Genomic DNA, 27,783 nt, shown 5'->3' with positions numbered 1-27,783 from the left:
ATGACGATGTGGTGAGGTCACCCGGGAGAAGCATCTGAAAGCAGCGGAGTCTGGAGAGGCCGGGGCCAAGGCGCCGATGGGAGACAGGGCGCTGCCCTGGAAGCAGGCGGAGGTGGGTGGAACGTCGTGGAAGGGGCTGGGGGCAAGGAGCTGAGGCCTTGCTGGGTTACGACGGTGCCCTGAGCCAGCATCTTTAGGCTGGCAGGCCTGGGGGACCTCTCAGAGCAGACCCCACGTGGGCCGCTCACAAGTAGCAGCCGAGAAGATGAAAGCCCCAGAGAAACTTCCTGCAGGGCACTCCTGGAGCCAAGGCCACGGGAAGTCAGAGGGTGGGGAAGGCCAGTGGCTCACCTGGGCCACCCAGGTTTGCAGACCTCCAACCCACCCCACTTCGAAGGGGCTGGTGGAGGCCCCTCCAGGGGAAGCAGAAGGTGGAGACACAGCGTGAGGTGCCAGGAGTCCAAGAAAGGGGGGCTGGATTTCACCCCCTGCCTGCTCCTCCGAGCAGCAACGGGACCTCCATCTTCCTGGCACTCAGAGCTTCCTCTGGGCTAAGTCGTTTTTGTGCACGATCATCTATATGATCCCCTTTACAAAGGAGGCTCAGAGAGTTTAAGGAACTTTTCTAGGGTCACGCAGTTAAACAGTGGCAGAGTCGGCATTCAAAGACAGCTTCGTACCCACCACAGGCTACTGTCTAGGGCTCTCTCTGTGACCTTGAGCAAAGCTCCCTGGGTCTAAGTCCTTCTTCCTATAAAATCATGGAATTAGACTAAATGAGTGCCTTGGGCCCTTGTGGCTTTTGACTAGGGCCCAGAATTGCTCCTCTAGTAGAGGGGCTCAGGAGTCTGATCGAGGGGGACAGGGACTTGTCTCGGAACTGTGTTCTCCACTAGCCTGAGTGAAGCGGACGAGGGCATGGGCTCTGCCAGGCCTCTCTCGCCACTGAGGGTGGATGTAAGGGTTGAATGATTCAATGCGGGTAATGTGTCTCATAGAGGGCCCGGCACACAGTAGGTATTTAACTAAATGAAAGCTCTTAATGTTTTGTCAAAGAGAGTGGAGGCTGGTCCTTCGAAATCCATGCACTCATTCAGCTCATATGTGTTGAATACCACCCAAGTGCCGGACGCTATTCTTGATACTGGTGACACAGTGGTGCCCCCAAATAGCGAGAACTCCCTGCCTTCACGCAACTTACATTCTAGTGGGAACTCGGACCCCCCCCCAAAAAAAAAAATTCAAATAAGTATCGTGTAAAATATGTTAGATAGTGTGCTAAGTGCAAGGGGAAAACATGAGGCAGAGACGGGGAGGAGGCAGTGCCTTGAGGCGGGGGGCGGGGGGCTGGGGGTTGGTCTCTCTGCCAAGGCGATTGAGAATCAAGATCGGAGGGAGTGAGGGAATGAGCCATGAGGTATCTGAGGGAAGAGCATAGCGGGCAGTGGGAACAGCCCGTGCTAAGACCCTGAAGCTGGAGGACAGCCTCGGGGAGTAGGTTGTGCAGAGCCCGTTTAAGGACTGCCCCGGATGGGTAGTAAATCCAAGGTGCCCAAGTCGAGACTCAGGCTGCAGATCCCTTTGGGAGGACTGAAATCTTTCTCCCCTTTGCTGGCTTCCTGTGTCATATCCTCACGATGTGACAGCTCCAGGGCTGTCCTTGAGGACCCCAGCCTAAGAGTGCCAAGGAAATAGGTACGAAATGTCAAATTGGAAAGATGCTGAGGGACCACTTCTCCTGATGCCTTGCAGAGCAGCTAAACCCCAGGGAGGGATCCACATGAGCTGGGGCTTCTCTGACAACTACTGTTCCAGGCCTAAGTACATCTTCTAGGTGGGTGTGTAGGAAGGGGGCTACTAGGACTCAAGCTGGTCACACCCTAGGGCTTAAAGTTGGGAGTTATGTCCCAGAAGGAATCACTGAGAACCTATCCTCGAGAGAAGTCAGGCTGCTAGAACTCAGTAGAATTTCTTTCTCTTAGGAACTGCCTTCATTCCTCTGCTGGCTTTTGTGTTACCTTTTGTTTCTCCTTAGAGTTGAGCTGCAGAGCTCTTCAGAAGGTTGGTCTCTGAGGGGAGTAGGAAGGAGATAAACTTGGGCCCACAAATAGCTAATCAGGAATGGGACGTGGGGAGCATCCTTCTAAGGGAGACAGTGGGTAGGGACAGCAGGGAGGAGCAGGTCTTAAGACTGGTTAGCCCGGGGAACTGACCAGGATCTTTAACCTGGGGGGTTGGTGGTTACAAGTTCTGGAATGGGGAGGGGAGCATGTGACAAGATTGGGAAGGGAAACTTGTGGTTAATGTGTGTCTGTAGGCAAGCACAGTTAGGAGTCTCAGATTCCATGGCTAAACCAAGGGGAAAAAAAGAGTAGGATTTAATCTGTTATTGTTTGAGAGGATTAAATAAGATAACCGCCTCTTCCTATGCCAGGTGATCAGTCGGTGCTGGAGAAGTGCCTAGTCCCTTCCCGGAGCGGGAAGGCCTGTAAATGGGAAGCCAGACCTAGGCTGGAAGGTTGGGGTGGTAAGGAAGGAGGATGCAGGGGTACATTCCACCTCTACTCAGTGGTGCCAGGGTCTCTCTGCTTGGGCACCGCGTCTCACTTTAGGAGAATGTGCAGCCACGGAGCGGGCTGGCACCCCTGGACACTGGAAACAGAGCCCCAGGAGTCAGTGTCGGTCAGACTGGCATGAAAACAGATAACAAAAGGAAGGGCGCTGGCAGCGAAGTGTGGCGGGTGGCCTCTAGGACCTCCAGGGGGTGAAGGGAGTCATAAAAACAGGGAAGACAAGCGCTGTGAGGAAACAAGAAGGGGCCCTTGGGCTGTGACTGAGGAAGGTGGCTGCTTCCCAGGCTGGGTGTGAGTTTGGGCTCAGCGTTACCAGTCCTCCCAGTGCTCTCAGAGAAGTGGGGAATGTGAACCTGTGACATGATATCTCATTTTAAAACATTGGGAACCAATTAACAAAAGAAATATCAAAAAAAAAAAAAACAATGCAGGCCAAGCAAAGCCCACCACCTTGGCCGGTGACCACCTGCTCCATTAAAGGTGGCACTGAGGGCAGGTCTCCAGTGGACCACTGCAGACCTCCTGGGAGAAGGCCGATCCTCATTCTCCTGCTCTTGGAAACAAAATCCTGATAGACTCGTGATCCCCGGGACCATTGGGAGAACGGAGCCATCTTGGTGTGCCATGTGGTTCTAGGCAAACCCCTTACTCATCCGGACCACAGTTTACTGCTTGGTGACAGACAGCCTGGTCTGTGGGGTCCCCACTGGTCTGGACAATGTGTGACTAAGTCCCTCAGGCTTGAGGCAAGATGTGGTTATTATGGAAGTAACTCTTCCTTCCCAGCACCCATGCTTCCGGGACTGGATGCAGAGCACTTGGGGTTTTGTACGCCCAATCACAGTTGTGTGTAGGAATGGATGTGTGTCATCATTTGGAGCTTTGCACAGCGCAGTGTAAATACCATCGTTTTAATAACTCTGCCCTGGAAACTTTCATGGCTACTCTGGAAGCCGGTAGGAAGCCTTAATTAATTCTCCTTGTGACCCGGCGGGGGAGGGGTCCTTCCCGATTTGCGGATATGGCGGCCCGAGCCCGGAACTCGGGACCCTGACTCAAGCGTCGGTGCCAAGGCAGTGTGTGCGGTCCCTCATTACACGAGTGAGAGGAGGGGTAGGGTTTGAGAGTCGGCTCTGCGCCCAGCGCAGTCTGAGCTGCTGGGAGAGGGCAGAGAGACTAGACACAGCTCTTTGCCTTTGATTTTTCCATGGGGCGAGAGTGTCGCCGAGCCCCGGCGACCTCTCTGGGCCTTTTGTCAGCGTCCTTCCGCCCCTGGGCTGTCCCGTCACATCTTTCGCTGGCGAATCGACCTGGCCTGTGGTCTCTGCAGCACCCCGAGCCGGAAGTCGCAGTGAGCCCGAACTCTCTAAACAGTCTCCGTTTTTCAACCACGCAGTCACCACCGGCCTTCGGAGGGGCCGCTGCCACTCTGCGAGAGAACCCGGCTGGGGGTGGGGAGCGAGAGGAGGCTTGGGTCTAGAACACCCCAGCTTTCTGTGCGCCCCCCTCCTCACCCCCACCTGCGCCCCAGACGGGAGCAGGGTGGCAGTGTCTGGGTGTGCGCCCTAGCCCCACCCGAAGGCCGAGTTCCCGCGAGGCGCTCCTCGTGCAGCTAGGGGGACCGTGTTTCCCGACTGCGGTCCCCCAACGTCCCCGAGAGCGGAAGGCGCGGGCCCTTTAAATCCTCCGGGGCGGCGGCGGCGGGCCGGGGATGACATCAGCGGGCGGGCCCGGGGCTCAATGGGAGCCGGCGGGCGCGCGCGGGGCGGGAGCGCGCGAGCCGGCGGCGGGGGCGGGCGGGCAGGAGGGCCGAGAGGAGGGAGGCGGCGGCGGCGAGGACCCAGAGCCAGAGCCCGGCCGGGGCCGAGCGGAGCGGAGCGCGGCGGCGGCGGCGGCGGCTGGGCCGGGAGAGGCTGGCGCGCCGGGCGGCTCCGCGAATCCTCCGGCATCCGCCCCGGCGGGCCGCCCCCGCCCGCGGCAGCCCCCCGAGCAGCGGCCCGGCACCCGCGCCTTCCCTGCAGGGTAAATATTGGGGGGCCGGGGTCTCGCGGAGGGGCGCAAACCCAGGGGGAAACGGGGACCCCTCCGCCTCTTTGTTTTTGCGCGAGAGGGAAGGGAGGGGAGGGCAGGGCAGACACCCGCACGTTCGTTCGCACTCGGGAACGGGGGAGGGGGCCAGTCCGGGCGCCGCCCGCTCGCCCCTGCGAGGACAAAGGCGCGGCTGGGGCCGAGGAGGAGGAGGAGGGGGGTGACTGTTATTTTGCAGGCTTGCCGGGGGGAGGCCCCCCACTAAGTCCGGCCCGCCTCCCCCTCACCCAGTTGGACCCTTGAAGGCCCCAGCCGGCGGAGGCGGCCACCCCCGGGCTGCGATTTGCCGACGTCGGGGGAGGGGGTCCGGGACTGGGTACTGGGGGGAACAGACACTTGATTTGAGCTTCTCGGCAAAACCCTTGGCTTCTGTCTGTCTGTTTCACCGGACAATCAGCAGCGCCTCCCCCCTCTCCTCCTGGCTCTCTGCTCCAGACCTGGGGGTCAGCAAGGCTGCGCCCTCATGTTGCACGGCGGTGCTTGGGGGCCCTGAGGTGAGGGGGTGTGTGGTCACCCGGCCACTGATTCTGTTTTCCTTTGTGGAGAGAAAGAAAGGGGTGGGGGTTATTTATCAAATCGGATTCTCGCATTTCTGCGTGTGAAAAATCCATGTTTTGCAAGTCTCTGTGGAACGTAAAACTCTGTCAGGGTGTCTCTAGAGAGAGGATTCCCAGGCTCCTCTTCACACCCAAACTCAAAGTGGGGTGAGCCCCCTTCCCCAACTTTCCTTTAGTTTTCTTGCGTATTTTATTCTTGGCTGCAGCCTCTCTCAGGGAGAAGGACCCGGGAAGAGAGGAAGGGGATCCACAGTGTCTAAGTTGCACCCCAAAATGCCTGTGTTTGGGGCTCCTTTGCCTCCGTGTCTCGGATGCCCCTCCAATTTTTATTTTAGTGGTCCAGTGACAAGGGCCCAGACCGGGGCGGGGGGTGGAGGCCGGGAGTGGGGAAACTGTCCCTGTGTCCTGTTGCTTGGTAGTTTGTCTAGTTTTAACCAGCTGAAACTCCAGAGTCTTCATGTCGGCCTTTTTTTTTTTTTTTTTTTTTTTTATACTTTGTTTCTCTCCCTCCTCCCCCATCATGGGAGAAGCAGCAAAGAACTGGAGAGCCTCTCCCCTACCTCACTCAGTCCTTTCTCCTCTGGCCGCTTTTGGGGGACGGTGCTGGGACAGTCTAGGCTCTCCCCGGGGTCTGGGTGGCCAAGAAAAAAGCAGTCTTGGTTTCCTGGAGGGTGGATGGTTGGCACCCTCTCTTACCCCCTTCCCTGCGGGCAGCCCGGTGAGTGGGGAGGGGCTGGGGTTCATGTGCAGTGTATTTATGTAAGACGCCCAGACGGAGGGCACGGGTATTTATATAACCCGGCGTGGGTATTTATGTAATATAGGATGCGGGTGTATTTATGTTCCTTTCCGAACCTGCGGCTTCCCGGCTGCCATGTGTGGTTTCTGAATTGGCGTTGGCGGAGCGCAGACTGGGGGGGTGTTTGTGTGTGTGTACACACCCGCGCCCCCCCCCCACCCCCCGCCCTAGCAGGGCTCACGGTGCGCGTCTGCTGGCTTTCTTTTTTGGAGTGTACACAGGGGATGGCGTGGATGTGAGGTGTGTGGCGGGTGAGTTTCCTGCAAATGCGGAGTGTTCGGCCGGCAGCCCCGGCACCTCAGCTGGGACCAGCCAGGCGTGTGGGCAGAGGCCCTTGGTTGAGCGCCCAGAGTTTGGCCAGCCCTCGGGTGGAGGCTACTTCCTTGTGGCCATTGGGGAAGGGCTAGTGGCAGCTCCCTGGGAACCAGGTGCTGGGCCTGGATGTGTGTCCCGGGCAGTTCTTGGTCCCGGGTGGAGAGCCGTAGCCTGCCCGTCTGTGGACGTCCCTCACCGCCCCTCCCAGGCGGGTCTGGCTCTGGGGGCTAGTGCTCCGCGTGGAGAAGGGGCAGAGCCTCTGCCTGGCAGGGCTGCTTTCTGTCTTCCTCTTTGCCTTCCAGGCTTGGCATGAAATAAGTCCTCTTTGTGAGGGTTTGAGGCCGCTAGGTAGTGTGGCGGGTACCCCATGTGGGTCCTAGGTGAGGAGGCTGCCACCAACGTGCTGCTGGGGGCTGCGGGGCAGGAGGCGTGGCCTCTCTGGCCTGAGCTCCCTGTCCGTAGACGGAGGCCCCCCTTGGTAGGCTTCTGTCTCCTCGTAGACACTCTGAAGTCTTAGGGGTCCCCCATTCCTCTCCCTGTCTATCCCTGCACAGCAGAAACTGCCCCCTGGCCATTGAGTTTCCTCCTCTGCTGGCCAGGACCCCAGAGTGCCCAGACCTTTGCCCCAGGCCAGAGCAAAGGGGTCTCTACCAGGGACCCAGATGTCCCATAGGCTTGGGCGCTCAGATTGGGGCACAGGCAGTAAGGAAGCTGTTCAGATCAGCACCTCTCTCTCAGCCTTCTGCCCCAGACCTCTCTTCCCACCCCTCGGAAGCTGGAGGCTAAAAACCTGGCTTGGGTCCCCTCAGTCGTTCAGTTGCCTCTTAGAAGACCCTCCTAAGGGTCCTAGGCTTGAAGGAATCCAGTCCCCTAAACAGTCCGTCCAAAGAAATATGTGCAGGACAGCGGGCCTGAGGTTCTCGGTGTCGCGAGGGTGGGAGAGGGAGACAGCTGGAAGGCAGAAGGGGGCGTCCATCCTGCAGGGCACGTCTGGGCTGGCAGGGTCTGGCCACTGGGAAGACCAGGCCAGGCTGCGGCCGCCTGGCCTCCAGTTCTTGGCGCTAGAAGCCCAGGCTGGGGATGGAGCCAGGGCAACCCTGTAATTTCTGAGTCCTAAAGGGGTTGAGGAGCTCCTTAGGGACTGTCTGTTCAACTTGTCCTCCCATCCCTGGAGGTTGGAACTTTCTGGTGGTTGCCATGGTAGCACCCCCAGGATGATCAGCTCCTGTGTCCCCTCCCCATGACCTCCTTTGTCCTTGATTTTCCTTTCAAGGTTTTGGCCCATTGTGGCCGGCCTGCCCCCGAGAGGCTTCTGTTGGGGGGTCCCTGAGTGAGGGTCCTCCAGCGTTTCCTCCTGGGCCTCACCTCCAGTTCCACCTCTGTCTGGCTCTGCTGAAACCTGTTTCGGGCCTGCCTCAGCCTTGCTTGCATGTGGAGGCTCTCAGGCCACCTGACACTTGATCGCCCTCAGGCAAAGCGAGGCCCGCATTTCTCTCTGGACAGTGGGAGGGATAATGCGGGTCTCCCAGTTCCTGGCGGCCCTGCCTGGCCTTCGGTGGGGGAGGGGTGGAGTCCTGCAGGCCCGCCTCCCTTCCCGGCTCCTCTGACCCCAGTGTTTCTGCTTCCCTCCACAGCCAGCGTGAACCATGGAGCTCCGTGTGGGGAACAAGTACCGCCTGGGCCGGAAGATCGGGAGTGGGTCCTTCGGAGATATCTACCTGGGTAAGTGTCCCTGGCTCTAGCTTGGTGGTTCTGGAGCCCCTGGAACAGCCTTGGGGACAAAGAGGAGGAAAAATGCCAGGATTATAGGCTCCGGAGTCAGAAGTTGATCCTGGAGCTGTAGTGGCATGTTCTGGTCATTTTGTCCCTAGGGCCATCCCAGGCGGAGAGGGAAGCTACAGGTTGGAGTGAGGCAGGCTCAGGGCTTCCTCGCACAGGGGCTTCCTGATTGCCACAGGCTGGCAGAGGGGGATAGTTAAGTCTGGTTCCAGCTGTAGATGCCCTAGGTCTCAACTCCCGCTGAGCGTGGGAGAGCCCAGGCTGGGGGAGTTCCTTGTCTCTTGCCTCCTGGGAGAAGAATGCTGGTGGACAGACAGGTCTGGGCTACTGCATTTTCCAGCTAGGCCCCCTTCCTGTGGTCTGGCCTCCTGGAATTTAGCCCAGGCAGGCTTCGGAATGACGCAGGCTTGCCCAGTAACCTCGGGGGAGGCAGGGGTCTTAGCTTTTAGGATAGCTCTCTCCGGATGCGCTTCCTGTTGAAAGTATGCGTTTGCTCTCGTTTTGTTATTTTAAACAAATCAGGGACATCTTGCCCCTGTCCTTGCCCCTGCGTCAGTAATAAAGAGGCTCGTGCCTTCAAATGCCACTTTCTCAGCTGCCCAAAGGCACAGTCAGAGTCACAGCCCGCCCTTTGCAGTTGCTGATTCTCAGGGGAGATGTCATGTTGGTCATGGTCAGTCGGAGTTGTTAGAGCAAGGCGGCCAGCCCCTGGGCCTCTCCTCACTCCTGTCCCTGTGTCCTTGGAAAGTAAATAAATTCTGTCCTGAGCAGAGGAGACCGACAGGTCGGTGCGCCATGCTCATTGATTCAGAGCTTTGTGGGGAGGGTTCTCTGCCCTGATGGGTATGAACTCTGCTAGTCAGTGAGCCGTCCCTTCTCCCATCAGAGGGGACAGGGAGGGGGTGCACATGGTCTCCGAGCACATACTCGGTGCTGGGCAGGGCCCTTTGTGAACATGGTCTCCCCTCGCAGCAGCGTCAAGAAATGGTACCATACTGTCCCCATTTCACACATCAAGAAGCAGGAGCATCATGGTCAACTTGGCCCCTAGGGTTTCTCTTGAAAGCTGGAAAAAGCAGCTTTTATACCTCCAGCCCTCCGGATGAGAGACCGTAGAGGACAGAACGTGGGAAGTAGACATCAGACAGACCTGCGTGCCAGGCCTGGCTTCGTGCAGCTGCTTCGCGCTTCCGTGTGCCCATCTAGAAAGTCTGCGTGATGATGCCTGGCTGACCTAGGGCTGTCGTGAGGCGCAGATGACATGAGTAAGCGTCGTAAACTGTGAAGCGCCAGCTGGATGTGCAGTTCATTGCTGGGCGCCTAGTAGCTCCTCTTCCTCTGTAAACGCCGCTGGAGCTCAGAGCAGAGGGGAGGAACGGTGCGGGTCGGCACCGCTGGCGAGGTCCCCTCTGGCCCCCAGCTCCTCCGGGGCCCGCAGGCATCGGTGTGCGTCCACCTTCTCTTCCAGCATGTGGCTTGCTCGGAGCGGGTGTTTAGTGAAGGCCTCTCAAAATACGAATGAGGAGATGGAGGCTGTCACGTGCAAAGGCATACGAAGTGGCCTCGCTTAGGGCAGGATAGAAGGAGGTCGGGATTGGGGACAGGTCCAGGTTCAGGTCTCCAGTCTACTTCTCATTTGCTGTAAGACCTGGGATAAGTCACTTTCTCTCTCTGAGCCTCAGCATTCCCACCTGTGAAATGGGGTAACCACCTCCTTAGCGATTGTGAAATTGGGACGAGCGTAAAGAACCCTCTTATGGAGGCTCCTGGACTCAGGACTGAAGCCTCGAGCCACCTGCTTGAGGGCAGAGGGCGTGGAGAGGCAGTTTGGGGCACAGACACACACCGGCTCCTAGACAGCACCCAGTCCAGGGCCTTCTTTTTGCAGAAGGGAGACTGAGGCCCACAGATGGGGAGGGGCAACCCAAGGCCACTCAGAAAGTCAGTGTCCTTGGTCCATGTGGCTGGAACTCCCTGGGCACAGGATTTCTTGTTTATCAAAAAGTCATCTAATTCATTTTTGAAATTAGGGCCAGATTTACTCTCATTCAGGCTCTGGAGTAAGTTCTGCCACGGTTTGGTGTGCCCTTGATTTGCCGGCCTCGGCTTGCTCGTCTGTAAAATGGGGGTGTGAGGACTCCCAGGTGGTGAGAAACAATTAGATCCCAGTGAGCAAAACCCCACACGCTTGGCCCGCTAGTAGTGCTTTTACACTGTGTCCCCCCTCAGCCCTCCCTCTCAGCTGGGATTCGCTACTGTCAAAACGTCTTTTGGGGCTTGAGTGGAAGGAGGGAGCCCATTCTCCTCTGGCTGTCCAGCTTTTGCTGGGTATGTGGGCCTTGGGGGCCCTGGCCTGCCTCAGGGTCCTGCCAGCTCCTTGCTGGGCCCATGTCTTGCTGGCGTGGGGATGGTGGTGATTGTGTGGCCTCCCTGGCTGGCCCTGCTTGGCTCCCTTTGTTCAAAGCTCTGGCCATATTTGTGTCGCTGGTGCCAGTGCCAGGGCCCGACTCCAGATGGCCTCTGCAGGTGGGGCGGGGTGCGGTCTCCGGTCCTGGCTTTCCAGGAGCAACTGAAGGCCCAGCGTGGATGTGGCTTCGAGGCCCACAGCTCCTCTTTGGGCCCCCTCTCCCTCCTGGCGGCATCATGAGGGGGTACCAGGAGAACGGGGCCAGCTTCGTTCGGGCCTCAGATGGCCTGCACAGAGTCCAGAGTGGCGAAGCCTGTGCCCTCTCTGCCAGCCACTGGCCGTGTGTCCTTGGGAACTGCCTAGACCTCTTAATCTCTGGTCCTTGGTTCTAAATGGGGAGGGAACGGTGCTGCCCACGAGGTGGTTTGGGGGTGCTTCACCTCCCACCTCCCGGTTCCTGATTGTGTCCTTGTGTCTGTGTGGGTGTCCAAGCCAGCCCCCACGTGCAGGTGGTCATCCGTCTCTCCTAGAGCTCCACGAGGTCCCAGACCCTCTAGGGCTGGCCAGGTCCAAGCCCTTCTCTGTGTCCAAGTTCATTTTCCAGACGGGCCCATCCCCACACAGAACTGCTGTGTCTGAGTGGTGGGTCACCTCTACGTCCCCCGCCCTGGCGCTTTTCACTGAGTCACAGAGAGCCGCGGGTCCTCCCACAGAAGGTGAGCTGAGTTCCGCCAGGCAGGGCTGCTTCATCTGGTCCAGGGCGCGGTATGCGTCTGTTGCTTGAATGAATGAGATGCTAGGGAATTGGAATAGAGAGGGAAAAAAGAAAACAGAGGCTTGGGGTCTAGGTTTCAAATCCTGGGTCTCGCCCAACCAGTTCTGTGTGACCTCGGGCCAGTTACTCAACCTTTCTGAGCCTCACTCAGCAGTTGCGAGAATTAAGGGAGATCAGAGTAAAGGCTGGCAGCTTCCCAGTAGAATTCAGAGGCAGTGAAGGGGTTTGGTGGGACCCGTTGCGGGGGGAGGCGGGGGCTGTGACAGGTTTCCAGCACTTGGTGGGGGTCAGAAGACTTTGCCCAGCAGTTTGGGTCCTTGTCCCAGGGGGGAAGTTTTGTGGCAGTCATTGACCTTTGGCGTCTCGATTTCCCATGTGTGGAACAGAGCTACAAAGTGGCCCTTGCAGGATGGTATAAGGGTTCAGGGGTGTAAAAGGCTCCTCTGCACTCCGCCTCGTCTCGGGGAAGGGCTCTCTCCCCAGCCCTTCCCCTCCCTGCACATATCTGCTGATCGTGAGTGTGGAAGACCCTGCCCCATCTGGACAGGGGGCCACCATCAGCTCTCGTCTAGACAGTGGCAACAGCCTTGGGTCCCCTTGTCCCCCTGTAGTCCACTCCAGCCCTTTCATCGTGGGTCTTGACGAGGAGAAGAGGGGATTTTGTCCCACAGGGGACATTTGACAAGGTCTGGAGACATTTTTGATGTTTTAGCTCAGGAAAGGGGAGAACTACAGGCGGCCAGCGGGTAGAGGTCAGGGATGCTGCTAAACAGCCTGCAGCCCCCAGGACAGCCCCCCACAACACAGCCCATCAGTGGGGCGAGGGCTGAGAAACCCTGTGATCGGCATCTGTGCCTGGCCCCGGAGTGTCAAGCTAAAGGCCAGGGTCCTCACTCGGCATCTGAGACCCTCCCGACCTCTCCCCTGTTCCCCTCCCCCACTGTCATCTTCAGCTACCACTCAGGGTTCACCGTACCCCACTCTTGTCAGGACTTTGCATGTGCTGTCACAGCTGTCTGGCACAGTCCTGCTCGGGCCCCAGGAGCCCCTGCAGCCTCCCGCCAAGGAGGCTCCCCTTTCCCGCCGCATACCGATGGCCTGTTCCCTTCCTTCAGCTGACCTGCTTACTGTCAGGACGTCTCGCGCTCATCTCTGAAGCACAGGGATTGGTACTTGTCATCAAACCTAACGTTCCTTGGGCACGTACCGTGGGCCAGGCATACTGCTAAGCCTGTTGACACCTCCGAACACCCCGATGACCTGGGTACTGTCATCCCTGACAGATAGGGTGCCGGGGGCTCAGAGGGGTAAATTGACTTGATCGGGTGCCTTGGTTTGGAGGTGGCGGCATCAGGTGGCACCCTGCTCTCGTGTAGGTGGGGGAGAGGGCACGGCCAGCGGACTGCGTTCAGTCGGCCCCAGCTCCTCTCCGTGCCACGTCCTCACTGTCTCCCGGGGACACGTGCAGCTCTCCCCAGGGATGTCGATGTGTCAGAAGCACTTTACAGTCTGGACAGCACTTTCTCCGCCATTGCTCACTGGGTTTAGTAATCTGCTTTTTAAATTTAAATTGTATTTCATGTGGCTCAAAAGTGAAAACACACAAAACCAAAAACCAAAACACAAGAACGTGTCACGCGGAAGAAGCCAGTCACAGAAGATCACAGAGTGCGTGATTCAGTTTCTATGAAATGTCCAGAACAGGCACATCCCCAGACACAGGAAGCGGATTAGTGGTTGCCTGGAGCCGGGGGGTCGGGGAGGAGGGACATGGAGGGGCTGCTAACGGTATGGGTGTTGGGGGATGATGAAAACTTTCTAAAATTGATTGTGGTGAGGATTGCACAACCTTGTGAATGTGCTAAAAACCACCGAATTGTACACTTTAAAGGAGTAACTGTGCACAGTATGTGAATTCTATCTCAACAAAGGTTAGGAAAAAATGACAGCTCATAACGTGGTATACAGTGAGATGTCCTCCCCTCCGGTCCAGATGGGTCCAGTCCTTACTGGTTCTCATGTTTCTTTTCGGTGTTTCTTTTAGTAGATAGGACCAAACACAGATACATATTATTTCTGACTTTTTTTTTTTTTTTAACTGAAAAGAGATACTTAGTGTTCTCTACTTTGCTTTTTCACTTCCTGTATCTTTGAGATCTTTCTACTTCTGCCCAGAGCGGTTCCTCATTCTTTCTCCATTGTATTCTGTTTTATGGATGGGCCATTCTTTATTTAACCAGTCCCCAGAATGATGGACTTTTGGGTTACTTCCAAGCTTTTGCTATTGCAAACAGCCTGCCGAGGACTGCCTGGTCCAGGCCCTATTCTGCACCGTGTAAGGGTGTCCAGTAAACTCCAGAGGAGGTGCTGTGTCGGGGCAGGTCGCCCGCCCTCAGTGGGGACTCAGACCACCTGGGGAGGAGTGCCCGCTGCCCCACCGCCCCATGAGAGGCAGACACGCATGTTATTTTTACGGTGGGGCTTTTGCTCATCATAGGTGAAAAACAGTCTGTCAGGATCATTTTAATTTGCATTTTTCTTACAAGGAGCTTAAGCATCTTTTCATATGAGTAAGCCGCTTTTGTATTTATGATTTCTTTCTCTGTGGAGTGCCTGTTTGCATCCTTTACTCTATTTGCTATTGAGGTTTTTGTCTTTTTCCTACCAATGTATAGGAGCTGTTATATATTGGCGATAATGATACTAGCTAGCTCTTTGCTGCTGAGAAGTTACAGTATGTTTTTCTTAGGACTTTGTTTCTGGTGTTGTTGCCGTGGAGGAGGGATTCCTTTTCTTGGAGGTGATGAAGCCATTATTTTTTAGTGGCTTCTGAATTTTAAGTCAGGGAGAAACAGCCTTGTGTACTCCAAAATTAAAAGACAATTATCCCTTCTAATGTTTCATAATGTTTTTATTTTTTAAAAAAACATTTCATTGTTTATTTGTTATTAAATGTCTAATGGATACAAAAGGATACACATAAAATATGCGCCAGGCTCCCTTCGTACCACGCAGCTGGAGGAGGGCATGCCTGTCACCTGGAAAGGCCCCTGGTAACCCGCCCCATCCTGTCCTTTGCCCCGCGCCCCACAGAGGGAACCATTACCTGATGTTTTAAATTACACTTTTGTTAAAGAGTTTTATCGCATTTATATCCCTAAATTATATGTATTTCAGTGCTATACAAGGAGTTGAGACAAAGAGAAATGTGCTTGCGCTCTGTCTTTCCTCTTTTTTAAGAAATTGAGGTGGAATTCACATAACATCAAATTAACCATTTTTAAAGTGCACAATTCAGTGGCATTTAGTGCGTTCCCAGTGTTGGGCAACCACCATCACTATCTGGTACCAAACATTTTTATCTCCCCCGCTCAGAGAAAAACCCTGCACCTCCTCCTGTTAAACAGGCGTGGTCCCTACTTCCCCTTCCCCAAGCCCCCTGACAGCCACCGGCGGCCCTACTTTCTTTCTCTGTGGATTTGCCTGTTCTGGATATTTCGTGTAACGGAGCCGTACAGTATTCTGCCCTTCTGTGTCTGGGTTATTCGCGTAGCACAATGTTCTTAAGGTTTGTGGGCGCCGAACCATGTACCCGCGTGTATTCTTTCTTCGCGGCTTAAGGATGTTCCGCGCCGCGCGCAGGCGCACGTCCGCGGCCGGCCGGCCGGCTCTTCTGACCAGCGCAGCTCCCCGCGCTCCCGTGCTCAGTGTTCAGATGCTGGGGGCCACCCGGCTGTTGCGGGCCGCGGGCATCCGCTCCTTGCCCCTGCTTCACCATGCAGCCATTCCCCTGCCGCTGGACATCCGGGTCCTCGGCGCCGTGTCCTCCTGGCGCTCACACGTTTCTGCGAGCACATACTTGGGAGCCGGCTCGCTTGCTCACGGGTCCGCGTGTGTTCGACCTCACTCGGTAAATGCCAACCTGGTTTCCGGGTGCTTGGGCCACCTCACACCCCACCTTTTATTTTTTTATACAAACTTTTGCTCCCCTTGCGATTTCTCCTGGTGTGTGGCATGAGCCGTGGTGTCCAGTTGTTCCCAGGACATCGATGGCACAGCCCCATCTTGTCCTCTGAGTTGAGGGTCCAGCTTTATCCTTTCCTAAATTCTTCCAGTCGACCTGTCTTCTAGACTTCCTGCTTTATCTGTGTGCTAAGACGACACTGTCTTCGTTAACTGCAGCTAAAGTCACGCCTGGCCTGAGAAGGAGGTGCTCTCTCAGCCTAGCCCCTGGCCCTCCAACTCGGCCCACGCATTATTATTATAGCCGGGGAAACTGAGGCAAGATGCAGTTCGGATTTGAGTTTTGTGACTTCCTGAGACAGAGCCTCGCGCTGCCCCAGTCTCTCCTCCACAGCCAACACCCCACTGGCCTCACCTTTCCAGCTCGGTGGCCCCCACTCTCCAGGACAAGGTTCCCCTTCCCCTGATGTGGCCTGTGAGCCTTTCGTGGCCCCACCCCGGCCCCCCGCGCATCCGGCCGTCTTGCACCAGCCTGTGGTTCTCTGAATGGTCCCTAGTTCCTCATTTCCTTCCCTTTGTACGTGCACCAGTTCTTGCTCTCTGAGCAGGGTCAGGTGCACTTCTGTGCCCCACAATCCGCTCTGCTTCCCTCGGCTACAATGCTGAGCCCTCTGCCACCTTTCCAGCCTCCCCCAAGGAGTACCGAACCTCTCAGATGCAGACACAAGGTGGTGCTGACTTGGGGCTGTCGGCCCAGCTGAGGGTGACCCTGTCCCTTGCTTCCCCCACCCCTGGCAGGTGCCAACATTGCTTCTGGTGAAGAAGTTGCCATCAAGCTCGAGTGTGTGAAAACGAAGCACCCCCAGCTGCATATCGAGAGCAAGTTCTACAAGATGATGCAGGGGGGAGGTGAGAGGCACGAGGGGGTCGGGCAGGCAGCGTGGGGAGCCTGAGGACATGCGCCGAGGGAGAGAGGGGTCCGGGGCCGGGAAAGACAGCCCTTGACAGCCCTGCTTCCCGGCCCACAGTGGGAATCCCGTCCATCAAGTGGTGCGGGGCCGAGGGTGACTACAACGTCATGGTCATGGAGCTGCTGGGGCCCAGCCTCGAGGACCTCTTCAACTTCTGCTCCCGCAAGTTCAGCCTCAAGACGGTGCTGCTCCTGGCCGACCAGATGGTGAGTACCCCTCTGACCCAACCCGGCCGGGGGACGCTGGGGCCTGCCGGCCTTGACGCTTCCCTTCTGACCTCCGCTGCCCTTTTATGCCCGTGGGCACAGGGTACCAGCCCTGCCTCCTGCCTCTGAAGGATGCCAGAGCAGGAGGCAGTGATGAAGGACATAAGTCAGGTCTGGTTCCTGAATCAGGGGGCCTTAATCATCAGCTGTAAAATGGCAAGGGGGTAAATGCAGATTTCCAGGCCCAGCTCCAGACCTGCTAGACTGTCGTGGGGTCATGTGGGACTCCACGCAGTGTGTGGACCAGAGCAGATGCCCACTGACGAGCGGTCCTTAGGTTCCAAACCCTTTATAAACTCAGAAGAGGAAAACTTCAAAATATAAAAGCATAGGCTTTTGGACTTGGAACGGTGCGTGGAGATCTGGTTATGCGGGGGTTCGGGTCTGTGCCTGGCCTGCGAAAAGTCTGCAGACATGCTGCAGTTTTAGGCTAAGCGTGTGTGTGCAGAGGAGGGTCAATTCTCATAGGGTGTGAGACTCAGAAGAGGTTTAGGAAATAACCAGGCCAAACAAACCCTTCGATTTACTGGAGTCTGAGGCCCAGGGAGGGACTGACCTGCCAGAGGACATAGAGTGTGCATGTATGTTACTTTAGGTGTCTTCCGCACCCCCAAATTGTTTAAAGAAGGGGCCGTGTACACTCCCAACTCTGTCGTACGTTGGAAGCCAGAGGACACATCCTGACATCCTGTATCTCGTCTTGTTTTCTGTCAGCCTTGCCAGATTCAGGCTTCCCTGGTGCTCCCGCTTCTCCCCACCCTCCTCTAGTTGCCAGAACCACCTCTGAAATGCCTCTCTGACTCCGGTTTCCCAAGTCCCCTGAGGAATAGAGCCAGGCAGGCGAGGCTCCTGCAGGCACCCAGATGCCTTTGTGGGTTTCATTTCTAGATCTCGCCATTAAGTTTTCCTACCTTGCTCTCTTCCCTGAGTCTCAGCAAACTTGGCAAACTCCTCCTTCAGAGGACCTCTCTAATGTCACTTCCTCCAGGAAGCCTTCTCCAACCTGCCCTTTGAACTCATCTTACATAGTTGCAGACAGATCTTTCTCCCTTTCCCAGGGCTGGGAGCTTGTATGCGTTTTCCATCTCTACGGCCCCAGCCCACAGCCCCCAGTCCAGGGCCCAGAGTGCTTGGCGAAGACCCCTACGTGGAGCACTCCCTGACTGACTTGCTGTCCTCCCGTCCCCCAGATCAGCCGCATTGAGTACATCCACTCCAAGAACTTCATACACCGGGATGTCAAGCCCGACAACTTTCTCATGGGGCTGGGGAAGAAGGGCAACCTGGTGTACATCATCGACTTCGGCCTGGCCAAGAAGTACCGTGACGCCCGCACCCACCAGCACATTCCCTACCGGGAAAACAAGAACTTGACCGGCACTGCCCGCTACGCCTCCATCAACACCCACCTGGGCATTGGTGAGTGAGGGAGGCCGGCGGGCAGAGTGCGCCCGTGGGCTGTCGGCCAGGGCCCTGGCTTCCTGCCGCCTGGATGTTCCCCCAGCTTGCCACGAAGCCAGGTCTTCCCCTTCAAAGAAGAGCCGTGGCATGCTGAGTGCCTTCACCCCCACAGCAGCCTTGTAGAGTCGGGCAGGAAGTTCCCCATCATCATAGAGTGGGAAACACAGGCTCACGGGTAACAGGTTGCATAAGGTCATGTGACTTAGCAAGTGCCAAAGCTGCATTTGACCCCAGCCCTGTCTGATGCCACAGCTTGTGCCCTATCCACGAGGTAGGCCAGGCAGGGAGGCACCAGGTGCCCACTGCGTCGCTGTCAAATGAACGAATGCTGAACTGGAAAAGCTAGGCCTGGATTGGGTTGAGAAAGCTCAACCTCAGGCCCCTTCTCTGTAGGAATAATAAATGCAGTGCCCCTTTGTGACAACGGTCGCAGCAAGCCAGCATGCGATGGGGAGGGGGCGTGCTGGCTACACAGGGTGGGCCGTTCCTCCTCAGTCAAGAAGCATGTCCTGGAAGAGGGGGGTCCTGGCCCCCATCGACCAGGAGCTCAAGTGAACCCTGCCCCTCACCTTGTCCTTGACCCTCCGTGCAGAGCAAAGCCGTCGAGACGACCTGGAGAGTCTGGGCTACGTGCTCATGTACTTCAACCTGGGCTCGCTGCCCTGGCAGGGCCTCAAAGCGGCCACCAAGCGCCAGAAGTATGAGCGGATCAGCGAGAAGAAGATGTCGACGCCCATCGAGGTCCTCTGCAAAGGCTACCCCTGTGAGTAGCCCTGGGGAGGCGGTCAGCCTCGGGCCGCCTGAGGCCCTTTCTGAGGGGAAGATAAGGCACTGCCCCAGACTCCAGAACATTGTGTGTTCTCTGTCACTCCTTGGGCACAACGAGAAGCCTGGTCGTTAACTAGTCCGTATTCCCCGACCCATGTTCCCGTATTGTCTCTCAGGGGCTGAGTGTTAGGAAAACGAGTCTGTCCTTCTGAGTTTCCTTCACTCTCCCACAAAACACTCCATTTCTGACACTTCTGGTTACCAAATGTGTGGGTTTTTTTCCTCCCCACCCAGCAGTTTTCAGTGACACCAGCCGGATGTCCTACTCTTTAACTCAATTCTGACACTGTTACCTGATGATAGTGTCGGATCCCATAGGTTAAGGTCCATCAGAACTGTTCTCACCACGCCTCGGATGTCAGTTGCGAGTCCAGGTTACCACCTGTGCTTCCGACTGATTGGCTATAAATATGAGGTTCCCAGTACCCTCTTCTCGGGTTTGATTAATTCATGGAACTCAGGGAAACACATTTACCAGTTTATCGAAGGATGTTATAAATGGTGCAGATCAACAACCAGATGAAGAGAGACATATATCTGGGAGGGTCCCAAGTGCAGGAGCTTCTGTCCCTGTGGAGTTGGGGTGTGTCACCCTGCTGGAGTTAGATATGTTCATCCACCTGGAAGATCTCCAAACCCAATACTTTTGGAATTTTTGTGGCGGCTGGGGGTGGGGCTGGAAATTCCAAGCTTCTGATGATGGCTTGGTCTTTCCGGTGACCATCCCCCATCCAGGAGCCCACCCAGAGTCACCTCATTAGAACGAAATGTACCCTTGGTGCTCTTGCCCCTTAGAATTTACAAGGTTTTAGGTTTTAAGAGCCCTGCATCAGGGATGGGGTCAAAGACCAAACATTGGAACAAGAGGTGTTCTAATCACTTAAGAAATGACAAGGGTTCGAGGAGCTCTGTGTTACATGTTTTCTGTTATCTTAATGAAGGCCCTCTCTTGCTCCTGATTTTCAGAGAAGGAAATGGAAGTCTTCTTCCTTTGGCTTAGGTCATGTCGAGAGTTCCCATCGGGCTTTTCACTGTCGTTTGAGTTTATGACAGCAGTTGATCGGTCACCCACCTCCATGACCTCCAGATCCAGTGTTTGACGAGGGCAGGTGAAGAGCTGCGATCTGGGGTCTTACAGCGCCCGGTTACTGAGCTGGGCTGCTCGTTCATCGTTTACGGGTCTTCACTTGTTCTCGATGAGTCTTCAGAGGCTCCGCTCACAGGCAGGCTAGGGTTTCTTCACCACGGGCAGGGCCATAGTTCCGTTCTCTCTTCATCTTGCCCCCGCTGAGACTGAAAGTCTTCGTAGGGACAGTGGGAGGTTGGGACAGTGCCGGCTGCTGAGTGCCCTGGGCGTGTGGGCCTCACAATGGCTTCTTCTGTCCCCGTAACTGCAGCCGAGTTCTCAACATACCTCAACTTCTGCCGCTCCCTGCGGTTCGACGACAAGCCTGACTACTCGTACCTGCGCCAGCTCTTCCGCAACCTCTTCCACCGGCAGGGCTTCTCCTACGACTACGTCTTCGACTGGAACATGCTCAAATTCGTGAGTCACCTGGAGGCCAAGGCGGGCTTGGGGGACTGGACAGGGCAGGCCCTGACTCACAAGGCCAAAGTGACCCTGTGGTGGGCGGGGCTCCCCAAAAACGGGAGCTATGAGCTGGACTGCGCGAGCGGCCTCACTCGGGCCCCGGAGCCCCTGCGCTCCCCGCCCTGCTCTCTCATCAGTGCCGACGGTGTGCGCCGCCACGGTCGGCTGGGCCCAGGCGGGGTGCCACCTCCCACCAGAGTCGGGAGAGCCTGGCTGGGCCTCCGGTCCCTCCTGCGTGCCCGCGGCTGGGCGCGGATGGCGCTGGCAGGTCCCCCTGCCGTCTTGCTCGTGGCCTACACCTTCCTACTCTTGTTGTTCTGCACGTCCCAAGTGGCTGCCTTCTCCGCGGCCCCTCGGGCCAGCCTGGACCCATTCAGTGTGGTGTCTGTCTTCCTGGCCGTGGGACCCTGGGCCTTGCTAGGTGGTGGTTCTGTCTCCCTCTTTTGAGAGTCGGGGGTGGGGTGGTGAGAAGCAGTCGTCGGCTGTGCCTGGAGCGCCTGAATCTGAAATTGCATGACTTGTCTCACGTCTCTTCTGGAAAAAGGGGGCTTCTTCGAGCCAGGCTCAGCCCTGTGACAGTGAAGCTATGGCACGGCCCCGCCCCCACTTCCGCCCCTGTGCTGGGCCCACGTGCTCGCCCACCTACTGGTAAGGACTCCCCAAGGCCCGGTCTTTCCAGGATTTACCTCTTGACCAGGCGAGCACGAGAGGCTGAGCCTCTGCTGTGCTTTGTGTGTCCCTTCCAGGTGCCCGGCGCCCCTGGGCACCCAGGGCCCCCCAGGTAGGCTGATGGAGGAAGTGGAGGAGGTGGAGGAGCTGCCCCCCCAAAACTACTGGCCTGTGGTCTGGACTCCAGGGCCCCAGTTCTGAAAGTACCAGATGTGCCCGAGCCCATCGGGGCCAGGCCTGAGGAGGTGTCTCTTGGCGCGGAGGGGGTCAGTGGAGAGGGCATGGTGGACAAAGCCCTGCCACGAGATTTTTGGGGATGGAGCAGCTGCCGATGAACAGAGCCGGAAGGAGGAATGATGTTCACTGCCCTGGAGGGGCCTGGGATCGGGCACCGGGAGCAGCTACAGCCAGACCCCGGCGGCGGCCTCTGTATCGAACCTGAACTTATTAAACGTCTCCCACCTGTTCCGCGCTCCATTCTGGTGTGCCTCTCCTTTCATCGCGGTGCCCTTGACCCGCGGCGGCGGGGCTTCGGTCGGAGGCCTCGTCTCCTGCATGCCGGGAGCGACGTGTGGTCTCGTGCCTCTCCTCCTTCTGGATCTCAGACGGCGGTCTGGTACTGCTCCCTAAGTGGGACAGAAGCCGGGCAGAGAACGGACCTAAGGGGTGGGGGTGGGAGGTGGGCAGTGGGGCGCCGTTCGCCGGCCCTTCCAGCTGGGCGCGTGGCTGAGGGCCCCGGGCCGGGTCATCACTCAGGGAGGGTGGGCACTCGCTCGTCTGTGCAGAAAGTCATTCCAGAGTCTGGTTCCGGGATGGGCTTGGTCCTTCTCTCAGTTCGGCTCCAAGGGCTGGTTTCGTGTTGTCAGGATCTGTGCCATTCAGCACGGCAGCCACTAGCTACATGTGGCCAATTTTTAGTTACAATTGATCGGAGCTGGAAACGTAGCTCCTCAGTTGCACTCACCACCTTTCAAGTTCTCAGGAGCCACAAGCGGCTGCTAGTGGCTTCCATATCTGGCGAGGCAGACGTGAACTTGTCCATTGTCACAGAAAGTTCTGTGGGACGGTGCTACATAGATGGCTTCTTACAGAGCCTCTCATTGGACCCTATGGCCGACAAAACCTTGTCTCAGGCCAAGCCAGGAACACCCTCCCCACCCAGTGCTGGGACTCTGACCCCTTCCCGGGGTCCCCAGTGAAGCAGGCCCTGGGGTCTGAAGACGAGCAGCTGCACCAACGGCTTCATCCTGCACCAACCTCTGACTTGAAGGCCGTCGGACTGGATACATGGGTGCCTTCGACCTCGTCACCACTGTGGTGAGCTCACCCGCCCCCACGCCCTAGCAGAAGCATCTGCAGACCCACGACGGGGACCTTCCACACGTTTCATCCTGAAACCAGGACCTTCCCACACCATACCACCCTACACGAAGCCCTAAGCAGCACCTTCTAGCAGACTGGACACCATGCTGGGCACCATGGGCTGCAGACAGTCCTGTAGAAAGGATCCCACCCTTGACCGAGAGCCTCCTCCTTGGAGTGGCCACCTTGTAGCAGGGCGCTGGACTCCCGGACGCCTGGAGCCCGCGATGCCGCTCGCAGCACACACAGCTGCCGTTCCGAGGCCCGCCCAACCAGCCAGCCAGGAAGAAACTTGTCACATCCAAGGACGAGGGTCCACACGGCGCAGGTGGATGCTCGTGTGGCTTAGATGTCGGCCTTGGTGTTTTTTCGTGGATAAATAAAAGCCAAGAGATCTCTCTGGTTTGCGTTTCTTGAGGCGTCGCTTGGGTTGGAAGGAAACATGGAGAGTAGCTCATCCTCTCTCTTGGGGCTGGCCTTGGCCTGAGCCCCCCAGAGTCGCAAAGGGCAGGGGCACCTCTGAGCATGTCACATGGCATCACTGAGCTTCAGTTTCTCTGCCCAGGGAACGAATTCCTGCTGCCCACAGGAGGTTTCATGAGTGGGCGCCGCAGCTCTGATGGCTCAGGCTTTGCGTGGTTCTAGCCGAGTTGCTCTCTGCCAGCCTGTGGCTGAGTGGGTGGGCGTGTCAGGGGAAGACCGGAGGTCAGGGGTTAGAGCCATGGCGGTCCCAGGCCTGCTGTCTGCCTGCCTGAACAGACTTGTGGGTGGGAAGATGGGGATTTTAATTTCTCAAATGTTCTGCAAAGTCCTCTAGGTGTACAGAGGGCAGGGCAGGACTGGGTGGCAGAGGCCTGAGTTCACATCCCAGCCCTGCCACGAGTCGTGGCAGGTCATGAGGCCTCTCTGGGCTTCGGTTCCTCGCTGGAATTCAGGGATCGTTCTGATCCGCAGCCACTGTCCCTCAGAGTTGCGTAAAGGCAAGGGCCACCCCCACCCACATTTCCCAAGGACTGTAGGGCCTTCTCAGCCAGGCCTCCTGGAGAGACTCGGGGTTGCAGGAGACTGCACCCCGTGGCCCGTGACCAGGCCCCGACTCAGCCCACAGCTCTCTCCACAGATGCGGCCCCCCTCACGCCAGCCCCCTGCCCTTCCCTGTGGACGACCCCAGGACCAACTAGGTAACGCGGCTGGGCACCGCTCCCGTGCTGTGCCCCTCTCTCTGGGCCTTTCCCCTTTCCTCTTGCACTCGGGGTGGCAGTGGCTGGATGGCAGGGCCCCTGGGGGCTCCTGCACCCCTTCTGCTCCAGCTTATCTGCTGGGCGTCTTTTTTCCTCGGTGGGGCTTCTAGCCCATTCCTTTTCCGGCTCCCCCGTGCTCCCATCCTGAGGCAGGCAGCATATGTATGGGTCCCCTGGGCCTCCTGGTGGTGGCCCCCACAGCACCAGCCAGAGCCATTGCCAGGTCCAGGGACAGGGGACGAACAGCTCTTTGAAAAAAATCCCTTGGCTGAGAAGCCTGGTTCAAGTCCAAGCCCGGCCTCTGCTGGCCTTGTCAGCCTCTCTGGGCCTCTGAACACCAGCTCTGCTCTGCTCTGCTGGGAAACCTTGTGCTGAGGGCACCCTGTGTTCAGAGGGGCCCTGGTTGGGAGGGACAAGGTGTGCCCTTGGTCATCCTGAGGGCATTAGCCCTCCCAGCCCCGACTGCCCCCTGAGACCAGGGCCGCGCAACTGCCCTCTGCCTCTCACATCCAGCTTGCTCCTTCCTCCGGCAGTTTGTTTCTGGGTACGGCGTGGTCGTGGGTCATCTCCAGGCTCTGCAGGCTTCTGCTCTGTGGGAAGGAGGTTGGACCAGAGGGCTTCTGCGACGCCTCATCCCCAAGAGGCCTGCCTCGCCTTCTCCCCTCTGTTCTGCCCTGCGGGGACGCTGGACCCCGGAGCACCCTGACCTCACAGGGCTAACCAGGTCTCGTCTTGCCTCCCCGTAGGGTGCAGCCCGGAACCCCGAGGACGTGGACAGGGAGCGGCGAGAGCACGAGCGCGAGGAGAGGATGGGGCAGCTCCGCGGGTCCGCGACCCGAGCCCTGCCCCCCGGCCCGCCCACGGGGGCCGCTGCCAACCGGCTGCGCAGTGCTGCCGAGCCTGTGGCTTCTACTCCAGCCTCCCGCATCCAGCAAGCTGGTGAGCGGGGACCTCAGGCCGTGAGCTGGGGACCCGGGGGGCCGGGGCGGCCATGCCCCAGACACTGAGGGCGGTTCCCCCTGCCTCACCCTCCAGGCAATACGTCTCCCAGAGCGATCTCACGGGTCGACAGAGAGAGGAAGGTGAGCATGAGGCTACACAGGGGAGCGCCGGCCAACGTTTCGTCCTCCGACCTCACTGGGCGGCAAGAGGTCTCCCGGATTTCAGCCTCACAGGTGAGCTGCCCTCGCACCGGCCCCTCCATGCCTCACAGCTGAGCCAGAGACCCCCCCGGCATGGAGTCAGGCCTGGTGGTCCTGTTCTTTCCGATTCTAATGACCTCGGAGCAAGCCCTTTTTGTTGAGCGGAGACTTGGTTTCTTTTAATCTTCTGAGGTCTGATTAGCCCTGCCCAGCACAGTCAGAAGTAACTTACCCAAACAAGTGGTGGAGCTGGGATCTAGCCCTCCCGGCCAGGGGCCCAGCCTGCGGGGGCCGCAGGGAGCTCACAGGGGAGGCTCATGGTCCCTGCCATTGGGAAGCACCCGCAGGTTCCGGTCAGCACAGGATAGAGGGGTGGGCAGACCCTGTCGGTGGCCCCACTTACGGGCCATGTTTGGGTCTAGGACGATGGAAGGGGGGAATCGGTGATTGAGCAAGGAAGGTGTGCTGGCAGAGGTGGGCAGGAGACCTACGGTGGTCCCGCCTGCGGTGGAGAAGCCTCAGCAGGATGGGCCGAGAGCTGGGCATCCCTTGGCCAGACTCGTGTGTGGCCTGGAACAACCGTTTTGCCTGCCTGGGCAATGTTCTTATGTACATTCTAAGGTCGCCAAGATCACACAGCCCTTCCTTTGGCTCAAGGGCCTTGGTGGGGTTGGGGTGGAGCTCCACAGTGGGGAGGGCCTTGCCACGTAGCCACTGCCGGCAGCTTACACCCCTCCCCATGTCTCTGCCTTCCCTCTCGAAGACGAGCGTGCCGTTTGACCACCTCGGGAAGTGAGGAGAAGCCACCATTGGACCAGTATTTGCTTAGGTGAGTTGGTGCCCGCTGCCGACACAGCCCAGCCAGGTCTAGAGACACCCGTGCTCCAGGAGGAGTCTGGCGTGTGTTGTGAAGGGGTGTGAAGTGTGGCCGTGGTACCAGGGACCCCGGGACGAAGATGTTCATGGGAGTTTAATAAAACCTTAGAGCCTGCCAGATTCAAGGTCAAGGCCTCCTCTGAGCAGGACTGGCCCACACCTGTCAATTTCTGCTGGAAACCTCTTTCTCTGTCCTTCAACCAGTCCTCCATACCACACCCTTTTACCTTAACATCTTCTGGAAAGTTGGTTTCTAGCAGAGACTGAGCCCAGATGGTTGGGTGGGGAGGGCACACCCTGACCTCCCTGGGACTTTAGCCCTATCTCAGCCTCTGGGCTGTTAAACTCTTAATCAAAGCACTTAGAACGGGGCCATGTGCTTAGACGTTTATCAAAGAGAGCCCTTGGCCTCCAAAGTCCAGGAGAGGCCCTTTGGCTAGCACAAGCCTCATGAGACTTCCATGGCTACAGGAGGCCTTGAAATGACGTATAGAGGCTCTCCACTCTGGGGCCGGCTTAGGGAAGGGGAGGCGGCAGGGGGGGTCTTTGGGGGTGTGTGGAGGAAAGTCAGCTCCCTGGGAACGTGTGCCCGTGACAGGCCTCACAGCAGCAGAAATTCGTTGCACAGATAGAGTGGGGACATAAAGCCCAGCTGCCCTTCGTCAGACCTCAGACCCAGAAACCAGCCTGTCCGCGGCAGGTGTGTGACCGTGGTGGCTGCTCACCCAGAGGACAGAGGAGGGAGAGAGATCGTGTCCTTCCTGTGAGGACGGAGCACCTGCGCGCCCCAGAGCGGGACCAGCTCAAAGACTTGGGGACAAGAGGACAGGAGCTGGAGGGGGTCTGGCAGATGGGTGACCAGAGGCAGATGTGCCCCTAATCTGTCTTTCTCCCGTTTTTAGTGTCTTCACTGTATTTTCTTTTAAAAATCAACAAGAAGATGGGGAAGAAAACCACTCAAAAGAACAAAAAAGAGAAGAAAACCCAGCACAAAACTGACGATGGATTTTGTTTCTTTGATTTTTTTTTTTTTTTTTCCAACGGCGAGAAGATGGGATGCCCTCAGCACCGAGGATTTTTGTCCCTTTGCGTTTCCTGCTGCCCACAACCTGCAGCCTGCCAGAGGCTCCCCAGACGTGGGGCTACATGTGCCAGACGCCGAGGCCGTGACCCAGCTGACGCTGACACTGGCTGGGAGGGGAGCATCTCAGCCTCGAGGGTCCTCCAGAGCCGTCAGGAGGTTGCTCGAGCAGCTCGGGGAATGGCTTGATGGTCTGGTTGGTTGGAGGCAGGTCCCACCAGGTTCTCGAGCCTCAGAACCACAGGAGACATGCACAGCCCCCAACTCCCTGAGATGAAGGTGGCCGACTTTCTGTGTGGGCTTTTTCTAGTGTCCGCCTGAGCGTTTGGGTCCCTCTTGCCTTTTCACAGAGACCTTAAGGAGTGGGTGGCGAGGTGATGGGGGCCGAGATTCCTTGTGTGCGTGTGTGTATGTATGTATGTGACCTGTATCCCAGGACAGCAGGGACCGGCGCCATCGGCCAGGCTGAATTTCTGTTCTTATCCCCGACAAGGACATGGGGTGGACAGTGACCTCCATGTCCCTCAAGAAGGGCACAGAGGGCCCTTGCCACCATCGACCCCTCAGACTGTCATCAGCCTGAGGCAGCTCTGTCCTCCTATCCTGGTCTTAGGGCAGAATCCGTGCATACTACTCCCAGAAAGCATCGGGCTCCTGGGTTATAAATGAATTCCCTGGTCCTGACTCTCCCCTGGGGCCGCCCCTCCCTGCATCCTGCCTCTCAGAGGAGCCTGGGTCAGGGCTGGGTACCACATTTATCCATCCCTCCCAGTTAACACCTGTTTTTACTTTATTTTTGTTTGTTTTCTCTGTGTGTGTATTTCCTAATTTATTTACCTCTGTTTCCCCTTTCTTCCTTTTTTTTTTTAATTAAAGAGCAAAGCTTTTTATTACTTTGTAATTTAAAAAAACTGAAAAAAAAATACTGAAGAACTTTGGGGGGAATTTTGTACTTTTTTCCTGTGTAAATATTGGACTTTTTTGAGCTTTATTGTGGTTGTTAATTTGAAGTAATAAAGTAGAAAAGGATAAAGTGGCA

The 27,783-nt window shown here is 57.3% G+C and overlaps 1 protein-coding gene across 6 annotated transcripts; it reads left to right on the top strand.

Moving 5' to 3' along the window:
* Positions 1–93: 93 nt before the first annotated feature.
* On the top strand, positions 94–27,783 carry LOC107519258 (casein kinase I). Of its 6 annotated transcripts, none has more exons than XM_036237485.1 (11): positions 94–112; positions 7,967–8,054; positions 16,055–16,165; positions 16,285–16,433; positions 17,684–17,912; positions 18,547–18,717; positions 20,180–20,328; positions 24,392–24,584; positions 24,681–24,820; positions 25,551–25,616; positions 26,566–27,783. In XM_036237485.1, the coding sequence occupies exons 2-10, from the start codon at positions 7,979–7,981 to the stop codon at positions 25,581–25,583; spliced, it is 1,251 nt and encodes a 416-aa protein (XP_036093378.1). In that variant the 5' UTR covers positions 94–112; positions 7,967–7,978; the 3' UTR covers positions 25,584–25,616; positions 26,566–27,783. The 6 variants fall into 6 exon arrangements, with proteins under 6 accessions (XP_036093378.1, XP_036093379.1, XP_016017240.1 ...); XM_036237486.1 differs by lacking the exon at positions 94–112 and adding an exon at positions 3,511–3,529; XM_016161754.2 differs by lacking the exon at positions 94–112 and adding an exon at positions 4,343–4,595.

This window comes from Rousettus aegyptiacus, unplaced genomic scaffold, assembly GCF_014176215.1.
Source record: "Rousettus aegyptiacus isolate mRouAeg1 unplaced genomic scaffold, mRouAeg1.p scaffold_m13_p_2, whole genome shotgun sequence".
In the NCBI taxonomy this organism is placed as follows: Eukaryota; Metazoa; Chordata; class Mammalia; order Chiroptera; family Pteropodidae; genus Rousettus; species Rousettus aegyptiacus.
Note: the sequence above shows the minus strand (reverse complement) of the source record. Positions and strands in the feature narration are given on the sequence as shown.

Excerpts from the sequence above, each read along its gene's own strand:
- LOC107519258 (XM_036237485.1), top strand. The coding sequence starts at position 7,979 with ATGGAGCTCCGTGTGGGGAACAAGTACCGCCTGGGCCGGAAGATCGGG. Across the intron at positions 16,434-17,683 it reads TGCTCCTGGCCGACCAGATG|ATCAGCCGCATTGAGTACAT; the intron begins GTGAGTACCCCT and ends CCCGTCCCCCAG. Across the intron at positions 17,913-18,546 it reads CAACACCCACCTGGGCATTG|AGCAAAGCCGTCGAGACGAC; the intron begins GTGAGTGAGGGA and ends CCCTCCGTGCAG.